The 21,609-nt window shown below is 36.7% G+C and overlaps 1 protein-coding gene across 1 annotated transcript in view; it reads right to left on the minus strand.

Moving 5' to 3' along the window:
- The window catches only part of DNAH11 (dynein axonemal heavy chain 11), a 305,641-nt gene that overhangs the window by 57,524 nt on the left and 226,508 nt on the right, over positions 1 to 21,609 (minus strand). The window contains exons 64-65 of the mRNA XM_069462413.1: positions 16,159 to 16,394; positions 14,822 to 14,944 (exon numbers count right to left, since the gene is read on the minus strand). Coding sequence (XP_069318514.1) covers positions 14,822 to 14,944; positions 16,159 to 16,394 — 359 coding nt within the window. The remainder of the gene's footprint in view (positions 1 to 14,821; positions 14,945 to 16,158; positions 16,395 to 21,609) is intronic.

A 21,609-nucleotide genomic window follows, 5' to 3' on the forward strand; every position in this document is an offset into this window, starting at 1 on the left:
CCATCTCTGATTTTATCTGAAAACTTCTTTTTAGTTAGTCTAGGTACAGGTTTGTCGATTTTGTTTAGCTTTTTAAAAAACTAACTCTTTGTTTCATTGACCTCTTGAATTTTTTTGGTTTCTTCTGCTCTGATCTTTATTATTTCTTTCCTCCTACGAATTTTGGGTTTAGTTTGTTCTTATTATTTTAGTTCCTTGAGATTTAACCTTAGGTAGTTTATGTTCTTTCCAATTCTTTGATGTAGGCATTTACTGTATAAACATCTCTCTTGGAACTGCTTTTACTGTATCCATAGGTTTTGATATGTTGTGTTTCCATTCTCATTTGTCTCAAGAAATATTTTAATTTCCTCTTTAATTTCTTCTTTGACTCATTGTTTAGGAGTGTGTAGTTTAATTTCCATGTATTTGTATAGTTTCCAAAGTTCCAAAGTACAGTTTCTCCCTGTTACTGATTTCTAATTTTATTCCATTATGGTCAGAATACTTGATATAATTTCAATTTTTTTTTTTAATTTGTTGAGACTTGTTTTGTTGCCTAACATATGATCTATGATGGAGAAAGTTCCATTTGCTGATGAGAAGAATGTGTATTCTGCAGCTATTGGGTGGAATGTTCTGTAAATGTCTATTAAGTCCATTTGGTCTAGAGTGTGGTTTAACTCTGACGTTTCTTTGTTGATTTTCAGTCTGGATGTTCTGTCTGTTGCCAAACATGAGGTGTTGTGGTCCCCTACTATTATTGTATTGCTGTATGATTGGCTTTTCAATGAAATTTCAAGACTAAAGGTTTCCAGTAATTACCGTATAGGGTTCTCATGCATAAGAGACACCAACATTTATACTCATTTACATCTCCATGATAAAACCCATATTTTAAAGAAACCTCTGTGTACATCCTGTGATTTTTTGATTGCTGCTTGATCTTGGATTGAATTCATTCCTCCCTTGTGGAGAGTCTCAGAGACATTCCAGTCTATCACAACCTTCTACAACTTCAGATTGTTTGAATTTTCCCTCACTTAAGACTTTTCACTGGGTTTAAGTTCATAATAATTCATAGATTTCCTGTTTTAACCACTAACCTATATTCCCAGATGAAACTGAGAATTTAAACATTTTTATACTTAAAAATTTTAAAAATTAAGAAATTGAAACAAACATATCTAGCATTTTCATTACTGTTACCCAATGGTGCAGCTCACCATGGCAGGATTAAGAACTGTGGTAAGAAGTCAAATTAACTTTGAAATTTATATGATGCATTTGTGTGTGTTCTCACATGTGCATGAAAAGCAAAACAAATCACCAGCAAGATGACTAACTTCTTTCTGAAAGTAGTAGGTGTTCAGGTCTCAGTGAGAAAATCCATTAGAGCAAGGGTTTATGAAACTTTCTGTAAAAGTGCCAGAGAGTAAATACTTCAAGCTTTGTGGGTCACATACATTTATGTCATATATTCTTGTTGTTTATGATCCTTTAAAAGCCATTCATAGCTCATTGGTCACACCAGGACAGGCTGTTTGCCTATTCCTGCTATAGAGGATCATATCAGCTAATGGAATTAGTGTAATCTCCTCTCAAAGCGATAGTGGCTAATTTTTTACTATATATAACCACACTCCTCTCTGTAGGCTTTCAAGAATAAAAGTGTGAGTCTGGCCAACACGAAATATGAGGTTCTGACAACTTTGCTTCTGGGGGCAGGTAACAGAAGCTTTTAACTGGTTAAATATTTAACCAAATATCTGAGTTAAACAATGCTCCATAAGATGTCTCATGAATGACTTGGTTCCATATCTCCCTTGCACACCTACATATACCCTGAGGCATTCACATAACCCAGTTTGAGAACCAGAAATGTATTTGCTTGAGGAACAGGTCTGATTTTCTCTGTGAAGAGATGGAGTTAATGGAGGGGATGAGGACTCTGCCACACTAATGAAAGAGAAGGTTGTCTGCCTATAAAATCGGGTTTTACGTCTTGCTCTGAAACATTATTTGATGGGTTTAGATTTCCCAGGGATAGTAAATTATCCTCAATTGGGGTGTTTATGATCTATGAAAGACAAAAATTATATAATGACTCAGTGGGTTTTATCATTGCTGCTAAATTAATTTTGGGTTAATCTCCTATCTGGGAAAATTAAACAGACTGCTAATGCTCTCTTGCGATTTGAAGGATCAAAAAAACAACGGAGTTAACCAGAGGGGTGGGGAAAGCAAACAGACTCACTTTGTTGTTTCTCTGAAAGACATGAATCCAGAGGTTATGACTTCTAGACCACTGAAGCTCTTGGACTTAAACTTCAAGGAGGAATAACTGCAGGTGTGGGGCACAACATAAAATCTGGAAGTGTGGCTACTGTCTTAAAACAGAGGTTCTTAATCCATTTTCCAGCCTCATGGCCCCGAGAAAGACACCCTGGCCCCCTAACTGTATCACAGTAAGAAGTGAGTGGGCTCTCCAAATCTGGCGAGGAGCTGCTTCCAGAGGGTCTTTATACTTCTCGCCAAGGGAGCTAAGCTCCTCCGTCCCCTTCTCTTCCCCCTCTTCCCACTAGCAGAGATTTGCTGGATTGGAGGTGAGAGACTATGTGATCTCAGAACGGAAATAAAATGATTTTCCCCAGTACAAATACCATGGTTTACTTGGCTAGGACATGGAGTAAAAAACATGCTGTTTCAATGAGCAGAGTCTTAATTTTAGACCAAGAAGGACCCCTAGAGATCATTCAACTGATTCCTTTTTATGGACCCAAAGAGTTTATGACTTGGCCAAGGTCGCACAGCTTAGTGGAGAGCTGGGACTAGAACCTGTGTCTCTAGACTCCTAGTATAAAGTTCATTTTACTGCATCACATTGCAATAATTTGCTCTGGCAGTGACAGCCTGTAATGTCAGCCTGTCAACCTCTCTGACTGTTGATCATAAGAGGGTACTGAGAGCATATGATTGACTCAGTACTAATCTGTGGCCACTAGAGAAAAAACACAGAGACACAGCTCAGAACACATGCTCTGCTCATCTTTGGTTAGAAATTCTGTCCTTGTTCATGAAGGAGAATAGCACTGATTATCAAGGTGCCAATTCTAAGATCTATAATTTCTGATCAATACATTCATAAAATGAATTACTTAATTCATGAAGTTTGTAAAATAAATCAGAAAATTTCTATTTTCTGGCTTCCAGAGAAAGAAAATATATTAAGTGTGCCAAAATACTCCCTAGTTAGCAGAATTTTCTAATAATGAAAATCATCTGCAAATATATGTTAACTATAAATTAAGCTTTCACATGTTAGGTTTGCGCAAAAGTCTGTTACACTGGGAATATCAAGATTCTTTCAAAGTTTACTCAAAACCCAGCCAAAAAAATAAGTATCCTAGGATGAAAAGATATCTAACTTCTTCAAATTATGGAAGGTCATTACTGTTACAGAGGATGGCTATGCAAATTACATTAAAACCATTTGGAAATGATTTTTTGGCTAATTTTCACAGTATTTCTGTGACAGACCAATATGAACACCAGTCCCAATTATCTCAAAAACCACAATCTCTGTGAGCTGGGAGATGCACCATTATTTCAATATAACCAAGATGAGAATTTCAATTTGAAGGTTATAATCTGGAATTCTTATTTCTAAAACGTACATCAGAAAACTAAGGAAGTCCCTTTTGCTTTTATTGGAACTGTTCTCAAGATACAGTGTAGTTACTGTAGAAAATGTCATCAGTCTTGCATTGTAAATACCTAAATGCATTTCTTTAGCAATCAAATATTCTGGGTACCTGAACAAACACCACCACTATTTTTTATTGCTATCTAAAACCAAACACGGAAAGCAACATATTTAGTTTAGAATAAAGACTACTGTAGTAGATCACAGTGTTTGCTAGAAATGGCTACAGTAGGACTTTTTTAAAAAGATTTGCAAAACTTGCTGTTTGAAGAAAAATTTCCCAAGATATATTATTACCTCGAAGGTTCTCACTAGAAGATGGACAATTCAGATAGCTCACAAGTTTTCTGAATAGGAGGAATTCCATTCTGGAGACCTCATCAGAGCCATTTTGTCAAGGTAAAGAGAAAGTCTCATTTTTAAATCTTCCCCTGGCATGAAGCGCCCACTTCCCCTTTCCAATACAACTATTAAGTATGCTTTGTTTCTACTATAGATGGAGGCTTATCAATATTTCTATATTCAATGTGTTTTCCATATTTAAATATTTATATATATATATTCAAGAGGATTTTTGGTTTTGTTTTGCTGTTTGGCATTTCAAACATTGATCAGTATTAAATGCCTTAGTATTGCTTTTTAATCCACTGTTAAAAATTTTTTTTAAAGACCCAAGCAATCATTTTCAATGAACTGCCTGTAAAAATTATGAAAGAATTTTAAAAGTATAAACAAATTGTCAATGAAATGAGATTTTGAAGTCAAGTTAGAGTGGAAGAGAAAATGGGGGGATGTTGTAAGCATACATAGTTACAGTTTTTAAGTAATACCTGTTTATAATCATGCTATTCAGTCAAGGTATTATGGTTTTTAATCTTGAAATTTAGAGAACCCCTTTAATATTCGCTTTTACTGGTGTACAGTATGAATGTAATCTAAACTGTACACAATTGTCATGTTAATGTAAATCATTTTTAGATCAAGAAATGTTAACTTTTTATAAATTTGCTACTTAAGTCAAAGCAGCTCTTTTAAGGAAAAAAAAAAAAAGATAGTAGGTAGGTTTTAAGATAAGTAAATAATATAGCTCCACTAGTTGGGGGGAAATACTTCGGAGAAGAAATAAACTTTTCAATGGACATCTAAAAGCCTTACTGCACATCCTGCTGTTTAAAATTAAAAGCTTCCAGTTACAGCCAAGAGTGCAGCCAAAAAGATCAGGTGTAGCAAAAGGCAAGAGGGAAGTTGTTACTTAGCAACCCCAGCAGGAAGGGCTGTGCAAGTTGGTCAAACCCATTTCCTAAAGAAAGGTTTTGGCTGAAAGCCACACAGCTGGCAAGACGTTCAAGAAAAGGAAGTCCTGAATAGAAATGAGTTAATTGTCTTGCTGCTTCACACAGTTAGTATAACCAACATGTCCTTTTAGGATAAAAGCAAACTTCAATTAGGATTTTTTCAAAAATTGATGTTTCAGGTAACCAGGTAACATTGTACAGAAAATAAAGAAAGCTAAAAAAGAATATTATAGCAGATTATTTCCCTTTTGATACACACACGTACTTGCACAAATTCATATTTAAATTTATAACATCAAAAATAAAGAAATTTTGGTTCCATTAATGTTTGCCTTTTTTTTTTTTTTTTGGAAGATTGCTTTCTTAAAGAAAAGAATCTGAAGATTCTTTATCTGAAGGCCTGGTTGATATTTAGATTCAGATAAAGTTAATCAGCTATTACCAAGATGACTGTAAGTCTGAGATGTACTATCTGCAGACTCTGACTCTAATTACACTATTAAAAAAAAAACAACCACCTTTGACTAAATTTTGAAATAGAAAAACTGTCAGAGGTTTTGTTGGCAATTAAACTTTATTTTGAATTTAGAAATTAGGAGAGACCACAATGCTGAATTCTATTATAGGAAGGCATGAGTGAACTTGAAAATAAAACTATTCTCACCCACAAGGGACATACTGAGAGAACTACATAACTCCAGAGTTTATTTAAAATCCTTAAGCTTCTAGGCTCAAGAGTTACATTCTACTACAGTGTGGGATTTAATTTAACATGATTCTATCTTAAATTCCATCCAAGACCACATGCAAATAGCTCTATAACCAACTATAATACAAACGTATGGTATCAACTCCAAGAGCAGCAACATACTAATGTTTATTAAACTGAAAACTTGCTACTTTAAAGCAATTCTTATTAATCTTAGCATAACTTTCAAGAAACCTAGTCATGATAAAATAAATATATATAGAATCCTGCCTCCCTTCTACTATATGATTTCTATAAAAATAAAAATTTATATCATATAGCTAATATTTCTATTAGCCAATTTTAATTTCCTTTCTAGGGCATGCTACTTAAAGACTACTGTTAAAAGAATAATTGTATGAAAAGCAAATACAGAATGAAATATAAATTGTCTTTTGCAAAAATATTTATATGCTCAGAAATAAGCTGAAATACATCTTATAGTAAAGTTACTCCAGTTAAGATTAAAGTTCAAAAATTATTTCAATACTATTTAGAGGGATTTGAAGGATTAAAGAGATACAATTTTATGAAGATGCCTCACAGATCAGAAACTTCTCTAATATGTAAGCCCGTAAACATGATTTGGAAAAATTACATGTTGATAAATCTTTCCAGATATGTTTTCTGTCGATTGATACAATAAGATATATTTTATTTAAAATTAGGATTGTCTGGAGTTTGGTAGATTTAATTATTTGTAATTACCCAGCTGTTGTCAGCCTATGGCCATTTTATGACAGTGGTATCTACTGTGTGGGTCAGGTTCAACTGTATATCTTCTCAAACACAGATTTAATGCGCTATTGATGAAACCATTACTCGAACCAAATTAAAGTCTGGGCTGATGTATTGGTCTACAGGGAGCTGTCAGACATGAAAGGAGTGATTAGTATTCATTACTACATACTCCACAACATTCCAATTATTAATGAACTTCAACTTTTGGACTATGCTATATCTATCACAAGCATTTCTCAGACATTCATTATTAGGAAGAATAAACTAATACTCATTTTAAAAAGGCCCCCAAAACAAACAGAACTAAAATAAACAAAAACACTATTAATGGCTGAAAACTTTCTGAGGAATGAGACTTTCTCCTAGGAGCATGAAAGTTATCCCACCTGCATGTGAGGATATGGTAGCACAAAGATGCACCAGCTCCACAATCCCGCTGGGCTGTCTTCCCCTCTCTGTCTTATTTTCAGTGCTATCTTGTCTTTACAACACAAAGGAAAACATATTTGTAATGCCACAGGTAATCACATGGACAGTGTCACATAGAAATAATAAAAGAGGATAGAAAAATCAAGTGAAATGTTCATTGTTGGAGATCAGACAAGGAAGACCTATCAGAAAATTTATAAACATGTTAATTTGAGATGTGGCCAAGGTCAAGTAAAAAATTTTCTCTTCCTGTTATAACATTGCAAATCAGTATGTCTATTGTTAAACAAAGCCAATCAACATTTTTCCATTGATTTTCTTTTATATTTTATCCAATTTTTATTTATTGCATTAAAAAAGAAAAAGTAATTTCTATTTTTACCAAGCTATTTTTATATCTCTATATCCCCTTCTACTAATAGTTTGCATATGTGTGAATATTTTTTAGTTTTTCTCTCTCTCTTTTTTTTTTTGAAGAGTTAGATGAAGGAACAACAAAACATTTACTTTGTTTTAAAAATTCCTTTTTGTCAGGTGAAAGTAATACAATCATTGAAATATCAAAACTTATTCAAAGTACTTTTTATGCTTTTATAAACAAAACTATTTTGAAAACAGAGTGTCCCCTTTTCTTTCATTCAAAAATAAAAGTGGAGGAAAAAAGTAGGACGTGCAAATAGTTCCTCATAGGAAGAGGAACTAATACTAATATTAACAGTATTAAATACAGGAATCTTTTGGATTATAAAAGAGCAGAAGAGGGAAAGTCCCTAACTCAGTTCTTTCAAAGACTTCACAATTCTATATACTACTAATGATCATGTAAATTTGTAAACACTTTGGAAAACAATTTGCATTGTCTTTCAAAGCTAATTGTGTACATACTCCATGAACCAACTATTCTACTCCAGAGTACAAACTCTGAAGAACTTCTTGCTGTGTGTACCTGTAGATGTGTATATGAATACTCAGCAATATTCACAGCAGCATGGATTATAATAGCAAAAAAATTTAAAAATAACCTAAATGTCCTTGAATAAGAACATTAAATAAATTGAGGAATAGTTACATCATTGAATAGTATAGTAATAAAAATGAAAGAACTACAACTAAAAGCAGTAATATAGATAAATCTTAGAAACATAATATTGAGAAAAAAAATCAAGTCCCTTTAAACTATATACACTATGATGGCATTTTTACAAAGTCTGAAAGCAATATTCTGTTTAGGAATATATGCATATATAATAAAACTATCTTAAATAAAGTAATGAAGTGATAAGCAAAATTTAGAATCTTCACCTACTATGACTTTAATTTGCATTTCCCTGACAATTAATAATGTTGAACATCTTTTCATGTGTTTATTGGCCATTTGTATACCTTCTTTGGAGCAATGTCTATTTAGATCTTTTACCTATGTCTTTGATCTTTATATGCCTATAACATTGTAGGAACTTGACCGTATACATATTTATTGATCAAATTAATATTTATATTGTGTTTGTTATTAAATACATTAAATTAATATTTACTGAATATGTGCTCTCTCTTAGGCCTTATGAAACTGATCGTATCATTTCAATATCTGAATATTGATTACCTTTGGAAGAGGAGGCAGATGGGAAGGGAGAGGAGCACAAAGGTACCTTAAAGAATATTGGTAATACTTTGAATGGCAGGTACCTGCCTAAGTTATTATTATGTTTTATAACTTTTACTTATTATATAAGTATCAGAATTAAATAAAATTAAAACAAAAACAAATCCCCCTACTCTTCCCAGGAGGCAACTTAAACTATCAAAGGATCTGCCTGACTGTTTCCCTCTCCACCCCACCCTTCGTGGTGCTTTGCTTCCTGGTCTGCTCACACTTCCATGGCCAAAAACAATGTTTTCCTTCAGGAGTTCTGGCTTGCATCTGGTTCATGCTTCTAAGCACCCACATTTTGTATCTATTATTGGTTAACTATTCAAGGGAAATAATATATATTGGATACCAAAATCCACTGTGTTCTTTATTTGCATTGTTTCCTTTACCAGAAAAGAAAACTTAAACACATGGCTGGGTGCAGTGGCTCACATCTGTAATCCCAGCCCTTTGGGAGACTGAGGCAGGAGGATGGCTTGAGGCCAGGAATTTAAGACCTGTCTGGACAACATGGAGAGATCCTGTCACTACAAAAAATAAAAAAAGTTAGCTGGGTGTGGTGGCGCCTGCATGCAGTCACAGCTACTTGGCAGGCTAAGGCAGGAGGAGCACTTGAGCCCAGGAGAGGTTGCAGTGAGCTATGACAGTGCCACTACACTCTAGCCCAGGTGACAGAGCAAGACCCTGTCTCAAAAAAAAAAAAAAAAAAAAAAAAGAAAGAAAGAAAGAAAGAAAGAAAAACTTTTTTTTTTTTTTTTGAGACAGAGTCTCGCTCTGTTGCCCGGGCTAGAGTGAGTGCCGTGGCGTCAGTCTAGCTCACAGCAACCTCAGACTCCTCGGCTTAAGCGATCCTACTGCCTCAGCCTCCCGAGTAGCTGGGACTACAGGCATGCGCCACCATGCCCGGCTAATTTTTTGTATATATATATTTTTAGTTGTCCAGATAATTTCTTTCTATTTTTAGTAGAGACGGGGTCTCGCTCTTGCTCAGGCTGGTCTCGAACTCCTGACCTCGAGCGATCCACCCGCCTCGGCCTCCCAGAGTGCTAGGATTACAGGCGTGAGCCACCGCGCCCGGCCAGAAAGAAAAACTTAATCACAGAAAAAACAGGCTAAACAACTTACCCCAAATCACCAAACTAGAATGTAGTAGCCTAAGATTTGAGCCAAATTTTATCTTATTCTATTCCAATTCTCTTTTCTAACAAGAGCCTACTGCATAAGCCCCACCTTACAGTCCTAGAAGCCTCTCTTGAAAATGTCCATGTACCTGGTTCAAGACAGTGGGTTGAACATTGTATTGACCTTTCTTCCCATGCCAAATCCTATAGAAATGGTGGAAAGATACATGTTTAAAGAAAGAATGAATTCAAAATCATGCTGGAAAACAAAAGTACAATGAGTGGAAGAGAAAGATTGAGGAACTAATGAAAGTGATGAGAAACAGGAAAACATTAGCAAAGGTAAACGACAGACAATTCATGCAAGGGGAACTATAGTGACTAATAAACATATTTTTATTAACAAAAAAAGGAATATAAAATAAAGCAGCAATGAGAAAAGATTCTATTGTATTGGCTCTTGCTTATGGTGCCTTGTTTCCTTAGTGTTACAATTTTTGCCTCTGAGCTTATGTTCTTTGGAATTCTATGTTTGGCAACCTTCTAAAGTCTGGATTTAAGATTATTCCAGACAGGAATGTTATTTGCTTCTGCCAAGTTCATTGCGGTATGATCAACCCAAGGCCACTTTAAAATATGTTATTGATGGAAGGTTTTTAGGATAAATAAATAGTAAAAATTCATCCTCTGCACTCATACAAGGGATGGTTTCTTGTTAGGAATTCTCAGAGGATATTTTTCTACCTCTTTCCAGTGCCAAGGTAAAAAAAAGAAACTTTCCTTGATGTAGCATTAATTTTAGCTTATTAATTTTTAACAGATTTACCCATAAACAGAAGGTGTGTCCTCTAGCTCTATATAGGAATCTCTCAGCAGATTGCATACCCTGAACAGGCCCTGGGCTTGTCCAAACTTTGTACATCCATTAGAATAGAACCCAAAGTCATCAGGTTTTAGCAGGTACCCTCAGGAAGAAAATCAGCTTTGGTATTCCTTGTCTCTCCAAGTTCCTGCTCTTGGGTTGCTTTTTTTTTTGGTCAACTCAGTTGATACATTTCAAAAGATATTTTTTAATACTTTAAGTGAAATATTTAGTTGTTTTTCATTATTCATGTATCTAATCTGCCATAGTACAAGAAATAAAAGTCTATGTTTTTATTATTCCGTTTTTATTTTGGTTAACCATCTTTTAAAAGACATACAGTATGTGATTACTATCCATAAAGAACTTATAATCAATTAAAGATATGTATGAGTGAAAGAAATTAAGCATATTATAAGGGGGAGAAAAAAATGGCAAAATGACACAGGGTAGAATGAACTATGCATAAGACGCATTAAATATGGATAATTAAAATTTCCATTTGATTTTAACATTTAATTCCTATTGAGTTAAATCCTGAATAAAGTGAATTTGAGATTTTTGAAAAGAAAAGTTAAGTAAAATAGCACATGATGGGAGCAGGGATTACCTGTGTGAAGAAATAACGAAAACTGAGACTGGTAAAAGCAAATTCGAAGTAGCAAACGAGTAAAGCATCTTGTAGGCTTGAAAGAAAAGCCTCAATTGAATTCATATAAAAGGCGATAGAGAATTCTTAATGGGTTCTGGAGCAGGGGAGGATGATTGAAGCAGTGTTAGTAAAAGATTATTTTAGTCACTGCCGTGGTTGGATAAGAGTGAGCAGACAAAGGGTGCAAAGAGATCACTTCAGTCAGCATGAAAAAATGGAAGGTGTAGATGTGAAAAACATAGACTCCAAAACATTGATGGGAAAATAAACAAGGTTTAGTAAAAAACGGATTCAAAGAGGTAGAGCAGGAAGAGTTATACTGGCAGAGTGGCACTCACAGGAACTCTACTGAAAGATGGTAGGGCCCATTTATTTGAAAAAGCTGGTTGAGAAACCAGGTTTTCATGTAATAAACTTCATACAGTTATAGGGCATCCAAGAGGACATTAAGCTTTTTTGGTTGCCACTTTTCTCATCTGTGAAGAAAAGGTACCCTCTGCTCTTTTGACTGTGTAGCGTCTCCCTAGATAATCACATCCACCATGATGGCTTAACTCCTTCTCTGTACACATGTTCCTCCAAGATCACCTTATTAACATTAAGCTCCATACTCTCATGCCCAGCTACTTCTTAGACTTCTCTTTTAGGAACAAGTATTAAAGAAGTACCTCAATCTCTGAATGTCTAATAAGAGAAATTTCCTTTTTTTTCCCTACACTTACTCCTATTCCTATAACTCATCTCTCCACAAATCACACCATCATATACATGGTAGAAAACTGGAAATCCCCTTAATCCTTCCTTATTCCCTACCAATAATATCCAATTAATAATCATGACCTGATGAGATTAACTTTTTAACATCTCTTTGATTTGTCCTCTACTCTATCTCCACCATCACTGCCTTAGTTTGAAAGGCTCCCATCACCTCTCAATGGGACTACTGTGATTGCTGGCTAACTGGACTCTGGCTCTAGGTCCACGCCCCTTCCTCAGTCAACACATCACACTGCCGACAGTGTGACCTTTCAGAAACATAAATCTGATCACATTACTTCCAGTATGCTTAAGAGTCGTTACTAGCTTCCCTACTGACTTATGCTCATGATTCTCAAGTGACAATATGGAGACTCCAGGAAAGTATGGTGCTTTAGTCAAAAACAATTGCTATCGTCAACCAGTGTAACTGATAGGAACAGGCCCCTTGAGTGTGTTTGGGGAGAGTGGGAAATTACCGACCTATAGGAAAAGGCCAACCTATGGGTCAGCCAAGGAAGTCCATGCTCTGGGTCCTATTCTCTTGTCCAGTCTCATCTCTCCCAGTCCACGTCTGCCATCTTCCTCCCCAACACAGACTCTGCACCCATTTGGATTCTATTTGCAGTCCCCCAAAGCCGTTGGGCTGTTCAGTGTGTTTTGTTTTAGTATCAGGGCTGTCTAGGATTCTCTTCTCCCACTTTTCTCCCTCACAAATGTATGCTTATTTTTGTGATCCTTGCATTAAATATAAATGAAATGAAATGTAATTTTTCTCATAAAGCCTTTTCAAGTCTCCACTATGGAAGTGACAGCTCCCTGCCATGTATGCTTCTATCATCACACCAATGGCTCTGCTTTGCCTTTTATAGATCTGTCTTTTCCTAAGGAAATGTAGCTTCCTTAAAAAGTGCAGGGTCTGTACCTTGTCACACTTTAAATCTGCAGCCCGCAGTTCAGTACCTGTGATATAGCAGTTCTCAGAGAAGGTTTATTCAGTGACTGACATGATATATAAGGATTCCACTAGCACTTACAGTCTCTGGGTAAAGATACTCCAAAAACATCTGCATGGAAGAGGGAAGTAGGAAAAACCGGAGATATAGATTTGAAATTCACCCTCCAATAAGTGGTTATTCCCATACATGAGAGTTTAGGAGTCAGGATTATTAAGGTAATAACTTCATGCAATCAATACAATTTGTTATACTCTTACAGATCATTTTAAATTTCCTTGGCCCTTTAAAAAATGCTAGAATGACATCATCAGTTCTATAAGGCCTAACAGAGATTACATACACAGTAATTATTATTAATTTGGAATAAATTGTTCTGGCCTGATATTTTGGGATAAAGACTTAAGGCTCTATGCAAAATTTGTTTCTAAAATCAAAGACCTCTGGAATCCTCACTGATACTCAACTACATCCATACTGAGGAAAAATCATGACTCAAATTTATTAGTCTTTGGGAATTTTAGAGGATCCAAATATATATGTAATGAGAGTCATCAAATTTTTTACATCTAAATTGTGCTATTGAAATTCCAAGTTAAAGCTCAGAGAATATGCATTTCACTGACAAAAATTTTAGGTCTTCATAATAGAGTCAGAACCTTAATAACCAGGATTTCACTTTAGTGACATTCAAGATTTTATACTATATTTTTAACACATCAGACACAGCTGCAATTATATTTATGTTAAGAGTTGCAGTTTGTCAAGTGGCTTATTAGATTGTTCTAAATGTGTTTCTGGGTAAATTCTGGTTTATTAAACAATTACAAGTTGTCAATCACTCTAAGTGGATTTACTTGGTGAGTTGTATAATAAATACCATACTAATCGGTTAGAGACTAAGAAGTTAGTCACCCTTAAAGCAGGCCTATTTCTGCTTAAAATCGACAGAGTAGGCTAGTGGTAAAAAGAAAACAGATACCTTAGAGGCAGAGAGTGGGTGTTAAGGAAGAACAGGGTTAAGGAAGTTCTGAAATTATACCCCTGGGAAGAAAGAAACAAAGAGAGGAGGAAATCCACTGAATTAAGTCTAGTAAAAGTTGCTTCTTGAGTGAAGAGGCACAAGGAGCCTTTGTAATGCCAATCTCCCCTGGGCCCACCCAGGGTTGATTAGAGACACAACTGCTGTATCTGACCTTTCATACATTTATAGAAAAGTGACATGATGACTCCTTAGAAATGGCTTCAGTGACCCTTGGAGAATGTTCTGGAAAGTGTAGTGTCCCTGGGGGAATGGCAGCCACTTGGAAAGTCACATATAGTTCATGGGGGGGGGGTCCCTGTTGTTGATAATCCAACACTGTTGGTATAAAGGATGATTTCAAGGATCCACTAATGAACACTATTTTTTTTGAATGGTTATATATATCTTAAATATATTAGTAAAAAACAGAGCTAGCACATTAAACCTATGATATTGTGGATGCCATTACTAGTGAGCTGATTTTTAAAAAACAGTGAATGGATTTAGAATTTATTTGAAGTAAAATATTAAGTACATAAAGATATGAGTGATATGGAGGTAGGCAACCATACTCAAGGCGTTTCGTAAATTATTAAAGTTATAGAAATATCAGTATAAATTTTTAAAGGGGCAACTATTCTGTCACGAGATCTGTGACAACGCATTTTTTCTGGTAAGTCAGAAATTGGGTAAAATCCATCTAAATCCAGCAAACAAATAGTCTGTAAGTCTGGATCATGCTGAGGTTGCTTTGGTCTCAGAGCGTAGGTGCATGAAACGGAAACTCAGAAACAGCAGCAAGATTTCAAGAGATTGTGCTTGATGATGAGGCTAAGAAATAGATGTTGCTGATGAAACCCATTTAGCACAAAATATATGTTAAAAACTCAAGAATACTTACTTTCCTTTTTTAATCGTGTTCCTGCCAAGCAGTGGATCAAGAACTGGATCTATTGTTTCCTCAAGGTTTTCAATTAAGATGACATCCCCAAAGGCCAAAGCGGTTTCAATGGTATTCAAAAACCTTAAGATTCAGTCAGAATTGAGGTAATAACATGTAAGTAAGCACAGGGAAAAATGTTCAAAATTATATGATTAAGTTATATTTCAGGTAGATATTTTGAATGGGATGAAATAACTTAGTGAAAACTATTTTATAATGTACTACTCTCCTCTAACTAGATTGCACAGAAATTAAAGACCAGATTGTGAGATAAATTCTAGTCATATTTTCCAAATAAAATTCAATAGTTTAAATTAATAGGTCCATGTGTAAATTAGTTGCTTTTACAAAGATGGTTGAAATAAGTATAACTGACCCAAATTTCATAAATTTAAGTTCATTTGATAAGCCCTTTTTAAATGAAAATTCAAATTATATTAATTGCTTAGTGGTTTTATCAAACTTTCAGTTTTTAAATCTTCAAGTTCAGTCATGTAAAATGATGAACTATCATTTTATTTCAGTCCCGCTCTCCAAAAAATTCTCTCCCCACCAAAAACAATTTTCTCCAAGTATTTAGATAAGCAAGGACCAAATTTACCTATACAGCCACAGAAATTCCTTATTTCACTTTACATGTGAAAAGAATATGGAAGGGTCAAGTGAAATACTAGTAGGTCTAAACTAATTTGTTCAACATTAACTGAGCACCACCTACATACAAGACATCTCTCTACTTATCAGGCAGTATTTTTACAAGACCTAGTGACAGAAAGTGTCAGAGTAGATTTAGTTCTCAAAATGACATGTAAAACCTGACTAAAATTATATTATCCTCAGGCATCCAATACTGGGACTTGTAGCCATGTTAAGTTCTTACTATAGGCAGAGTATATGCTTAGAAACACAACTGTAAACATCATACAACTGTAAACAGCCTGCAGGTATAGCTGGCAATTACTGTGTCACCATATACCAAACACTCTGGAGAAAGAATGTAATATATCCTATTTCCATTCTTGGCCTTAGGGAATTTACATATTTTTCCTCTCCGATACAATGTTTGTTCTAACTTTCAATCTGGTTTCTTCTTCAGATAATTGGATGCTGCCCAACATAAATGTCTTTTCAACAGAGACACTTTATAGGAAACATGAGCAGGCAGATAAACAAACAGCACCAAATTGTAATATTGCAAAGTGGTAGAGAAGTCTAACAAATGCCAAGCCTTTACAAAAATCAGACCCACTTCATAGCAGCTAAACAGAAAGCCACTCTCTTTAGATTTAACATACCCTTTCTGGCCCAAATGTGTGACTTTCAGGTCAGGTCCATACTTATTCTTGATCCACTTAATTCCCTGTTGCTGGGGATCTATCACCAAGGGCCAGCGCTCACAGTGCATCAGGATGGTGGCGTTCTCGGTGGACATTCTGTCACTGGGCAGTCCTTCGTTGTTCCAGGAAGCAATCGTAGCATCATCCGTCAACATGGAAATCAAGTCCAGGCCTTTGGTTATTGGAATGGAAACCTTTAAAATCAGAGTAGAATGCAATGAACTGCCAAGGTGGCAGAGAAGGAATAGCTGGCATGCTAGAAAACAAGATAACAAAGCCAAGAAGAAGTGACTCCACGGGAACATCTGCAAATTCACTGTGGACTCTCAAAAGCCAAACACAACCCCTCACTGTGAAACACAATTTGACCTGATAAACCCGGTATTTACCTCTCAGAATTCTGTCAACTCTGGGATTCAACATCTGGCTTATTAACTGCATCTAGCTGGCTTTAACTGAGGGGGCTTTGCCTTGTACTTATATCTATAGCTATGCCAACAAGAGGAGACTAATTTAGACACCAGGAAGAATGGCAGGACATCAGAAATTAACTTGCCCATGGAGCAATCATTTTATGTAAGCAATGCTGAAAGGCAGTACCTTGCTTAGGCACTTCCTACGTTTCTGTATGCAAACACGACAAAGAGATGACTTCTCTTTCGGAGATGGGTTAGTGAAATGTATTCAGTCTGCTGGAACTCCATCAGCTCCTCAGTGGTCCTTAGGAACTTAAAATGCAACTTCGACTCTGAGAGGAAATGGCTTATGCTACGGCTGCACTGTGAAGTGAGGAGGGGGTCTCCCTTAAGATGGGGGGGGGGAAGGGAACAGAGAGAGAAAGAAACCTATCTTAAAGAATAAGGATTATTCTTTATGAAAACAGACTGACAAAAAAAAAATAAACTAGACTGTAGCAAAAAATTTATTAAGGAATTCATTTGTTCACTCCTTTGGCCATCAACTCTCAAACATTTATTGAATGCCTGCTGCATACTGTCTGGAAACAACAAAATGGAAAGAATATTGTTGGAATATTCTAACATGGAAATGCACCTCCATGAAGGAGTGCGTTAAGAACCCTACCTGTAGTAGGTGGGGGTGGGGGGGTGCTGTATCAGCGCTGAGAGTTTGGTTTATTGGTCGGTCAGAGAGCCTCAGCAAACAATGCTGAGAGCATTCCCACATGAAGGCTGGGTTGCAATTTGATATCAATACAGGATAAGTGGCATGATATTTCTATTGCCCCTGACTGCAATGTTCTTTTAAAAATGAATCAAACCCTGCCTCCTAGTCATATGAACAAGATTTGGTAGCTGACTTGATATACAGTTTCGTTAGTGACACAAGCAAGCAATTTGGTATCTTTTAGAATAACCATCCTTTCATTAGCAAAGGATACGTCACTTTAATTTCCTACCTTCTATTTGATACAAACAGCTTGAAACAATTGGACACTTTGAATAACTTTGATTTCTGAAGGTAAAAGGACTAACCAAAGGGGCACCTATAGATCTTGTATCCCAATTCAATAGTTGGAATTGTCTGAGGACATCCTCTGTGCAGAGCAGAATGCCAGGGATCAAAGAAAATCCCAACCTCCCCTTTTTTTTCCTGATCAGTTTAATCTAGTAGGGGAAATAAAAGCTGATTTCAATAAATGAGATAACCCCCATTAAGGAATGTCATAAATATTGTGACTATTTTGAGACTCAAATTTTTAGAAAACAACTTTCAGGAATTTTTAAAAAATAGTCTTATGAAATAGCTAGTTGCATGACTACATACAGAAATTTTTTCATCAAAATATTTTTTGATAGTTATGATACAGGCATCATATTTACAATAAATTTTATCCTAAGGAGAGGCTGAAGAAAACAAACTTCATTTCATATATGGTCATGCGCTGCATAACATTTCAGTCATCAATGGACTCTGGATACAACCATGGTCCCATGAGATTAAAATGGAGTTGAAAAATTCCTCATGCCTAGTGATGCTGTCATAATGTTACAGCACAATTATTTAATTTTAAAAATAAATTTAGTTAGCATAAGTGTACAGTCTTTACAAAGTCTACTGAAGTGTCCAGTAACGTCCTAGGCCTTCTACCTTCACTCATACTCACCGACTCACCCAGAGCAACTTCCAGTCCTGCGAGCTCCATTCATGGGAAGTGCCCTATATAGGTGTGCCTTTTTTTTTATCTTTTATCACTGTACACTGTACTTTTTCTACGTTTAGATATGGTCAGATACACAAATACTATTGTATTACATTGCCTACAGTATTCGATACAGTAACATGCTGTGCAGGTGTGTAGACTAAGAGCAATAGGCTATGCCACATAGCCTGGGTGTGTAGCAGGCTATACCATCTAGGTTTGTGTAAGCATCTTCTACGATGTTTGCATAACGACAAAATCCCTAATGACAATTTCTCAGAACATATCCCCATGGTTATGTGACATATAACGATGTATCTTCTTATTGACGTTTCTTTCCAGAATTTTTTGAAGCAGTCTGCAGCAAGGAAAATGAGTTTGGAAACCAAGTGCAAAGAGGGAGCCCTTTAAGTCCAAAGCCTGCTCCTAAAGTCAATGTGTCGCAACGCTCCATTTAATCACTTCATTAATGTGTTGTGAGTCACGATGCTACTAAGAGGCAGAGCTGGGGGAAAAAAAGGAGGCTCCTCCTTTGGAAAAAAACATTTGCTAGAGAGAAAAGAGAAGGCTGGGGGCACATGCCATGAGCCAAAGTGAAACTGGTCCTAACACCAAATGCATATCAGAGTCTTCTAGAAACTGAACTGGCACATTTCTTTTAAAAAAAAGGAAATTTTCTGTGCAGGTAATGTTCCCAGTTTCTCCTAATGTTATGGTAACCTAGTGGCTAATATTTATGTAAGGCTTTATATGCTCACAAAATTTATTCATATATACTCTTTTCATTTTTTCATTTAAACAAGCATTCTGCAAGGTAGATCTCTCTATTGTATTGCTTAGGTCACTGAGGCTTAGAAAGGTTAACAGCACTAATAACTCCGTGTATTTGCTCTGTCCATACACTGCTAGGCCAGAGTAGTGAGTGGAGTACAAAGCCTGCCTTGGCTCTGTCTGTCTGCCCAGCAGACAACAACTTTGGATGGAAACACCTTTGGATAACAGAGTAATCTGAACTCGCAAGGCCTTGTGTGCCACAGCCCCGTCCTTTTCAGTGATCACCCTCTGTGTTACTACTGTTCCCTCCCTGTCTCAACCCCCAAATTCGTGCCCCTATGGCTGCACTTTCTGACAGCCCTGCGGCATCCTAGTCCCGGTTGGACCAAATTCCCTCACTCTCTACCTGCTTAACCCAAATCAGGCTCTCTCCCTACGGCAGTGGCTTTCAACCCCAGGCTGCATATTAGAATCACATGGGAGCTTGAAAAAGCTGCCAATAGGTACGTTACCCTCCTCTCCCCACCCACGATTCAGCTTCGACTGGCATCAGTGCATTTTAAAAGTTCTCTCTCATGTGATTTGAACATGATGCTGGGGTGCACGAACCCCTGTCCCAGGGGCTTACTTCACGTGAGGGCTTTCTTAAGTGGTGACAGTTCATTTTCTCAATACTCCATTACTGAAAAATGGATGTGGGAGGGAGTGGCCACTCTTCTTTAAGTCATCCCAGACCATTGTTCCTCCATCCTTGTCAATGTGCCACCTTAGAGATGCCCGAGGCCAGCTGTACAATCCTCTGTGCATCGCCTCATCTTACGAGCGAGGTAGCTACCGGTCCTTCTCGCTTTTCCAAGTTTTGCTATCAATCTTGACAACCTCAGTGCCCACGCAGATGATGCACCCACTCCCCAGCCTTGACATCCTTCATGTCAAAGTGCTGCATTTCCTTTCCACTCTATTAGATTAATAGCACCTCCTTCCTTCGAAGAGAATGGTTGTCCCATACCTTGCAATAATCTGAAATTATTTCATCATTGGAATTCAAAACTCCAATTCCCAATCCTCTGATCATGCTTATCTATAGCTCTCACATCTTTAAACATAATACCTATTCAAACAATAGTAAGAGCCTGAGGCCCTTATCCTACCATATTTTTTTGTTGTGGTAAAATAAAATTTGAATATAAAATTTGCCATTTTAAGCACTGTTAAGTGTACACTTCAAGTGGCAGTAAGTCTATTCCCATTGTTTTACAACCATCACCATTATCCATCTCCAGAAGCTTTACATCTTCCCCAACTGAAACTCTGTACACATTAAACAAGAACTCTCTGGGTTCCTTCCTCCCCCTGCGGCTGGGAACCACCATTCTACCTTCTGTCCCTATGAGTTTGACTACTCCAGGTGCCTCATAAAAGTGGAATCATGCAATATTTGTCCTTTTGTGACTGGCCTATTTTAGTTAACACAGTGTCAATATGGCTCATCCACATTATAGCATGTGTCAGAATTTCCTTCATTTTTAAGATTGAATAACATGTCATTGCATGTGTGTAGCACTTTTTAAAAAAAATCCATTCTTCTGTCCATGGCCACTTGGGTTGCTTCCACCTTTTGGCTACTGTGAATAATGCTGCTATGAACATGGGTATACAAATATGTGTTTAAATTCCTACTTTTACTTCTTTGGGGTATATACCCAGAAGTAGAATTTCTGGATCATATGGTAATTCTATGTTTTTTTTTTGAGGAATCTTACTATATTTTAACTTCTGGCTACATGCACATCTCTATCCAGCCTAAACTCAACCTCCCATTTTCTAACTGTTTTTGCTGGTCCCACGACCTTCCCGGCCTCCTTTTCCTTCTGGCTTATCTGCCTATAAAGCCTGTACTTACTTGGCTGGGTCTGACATTCTCTGTCCTTTCTTTTTACGCCCAGACTTTGAGTATTGCTGATGAAAGCTTTATTACTGGGACTATAAATTCATCTTTCCCAAATACATCTAGGGTTTCTTAAAGCTGCTTGGCAACACTTAACATCTATTCCCCTATTGCCCTCCATGGGTATTTCTGATGTTTCTACCACTCTCCTTGAAGCCATTTTCCTAATGCCAATTTTCTTATCTTTGGCCAGCTGCCATTGCATTTTCCTGCTTCCCCGGGGGAAGAGAGACCAGCAGCTGTGACTGCTTCAACTTACTTTCTCTCTGTCCATATCTGTGCCTGTGTCCACCTTTGTCTCCTTCCCTCCCAACTGCGCTGAAGGGCTCTTGCTTCTCCTACCTGAGAGTCATTCCCGTACCCCCATTCTGGATCCCATACCCCATTGATCATACCTCTTTCCCCTTTCGTCAGCAATTCCCATTTCAGTTCTTCTCCTGAAGCACAAAAACATGCTCTAGTCTCACCTACAATGAGAAAACAGACCCCTCGCTTGGCCCCCTGTCTCTAAGTAGGCACCTCTCTT

The sequence above is a fragment of the Eulemur rufifrons genome, chromosome 29 (assembly GCF_041146395.1).
Source record: "Eulemur rufifrons isolate Redbay chromosome 29, OSU_ERuf_1, whole genome shotgun sequence".
Classification (NCBI taxonomy): domain Eukaryota; kingdom Metazoa; phylum Chordata; class Mammalia; order Primates; family Lemuridae; genus Eulemur; species Eulemur rufifrons.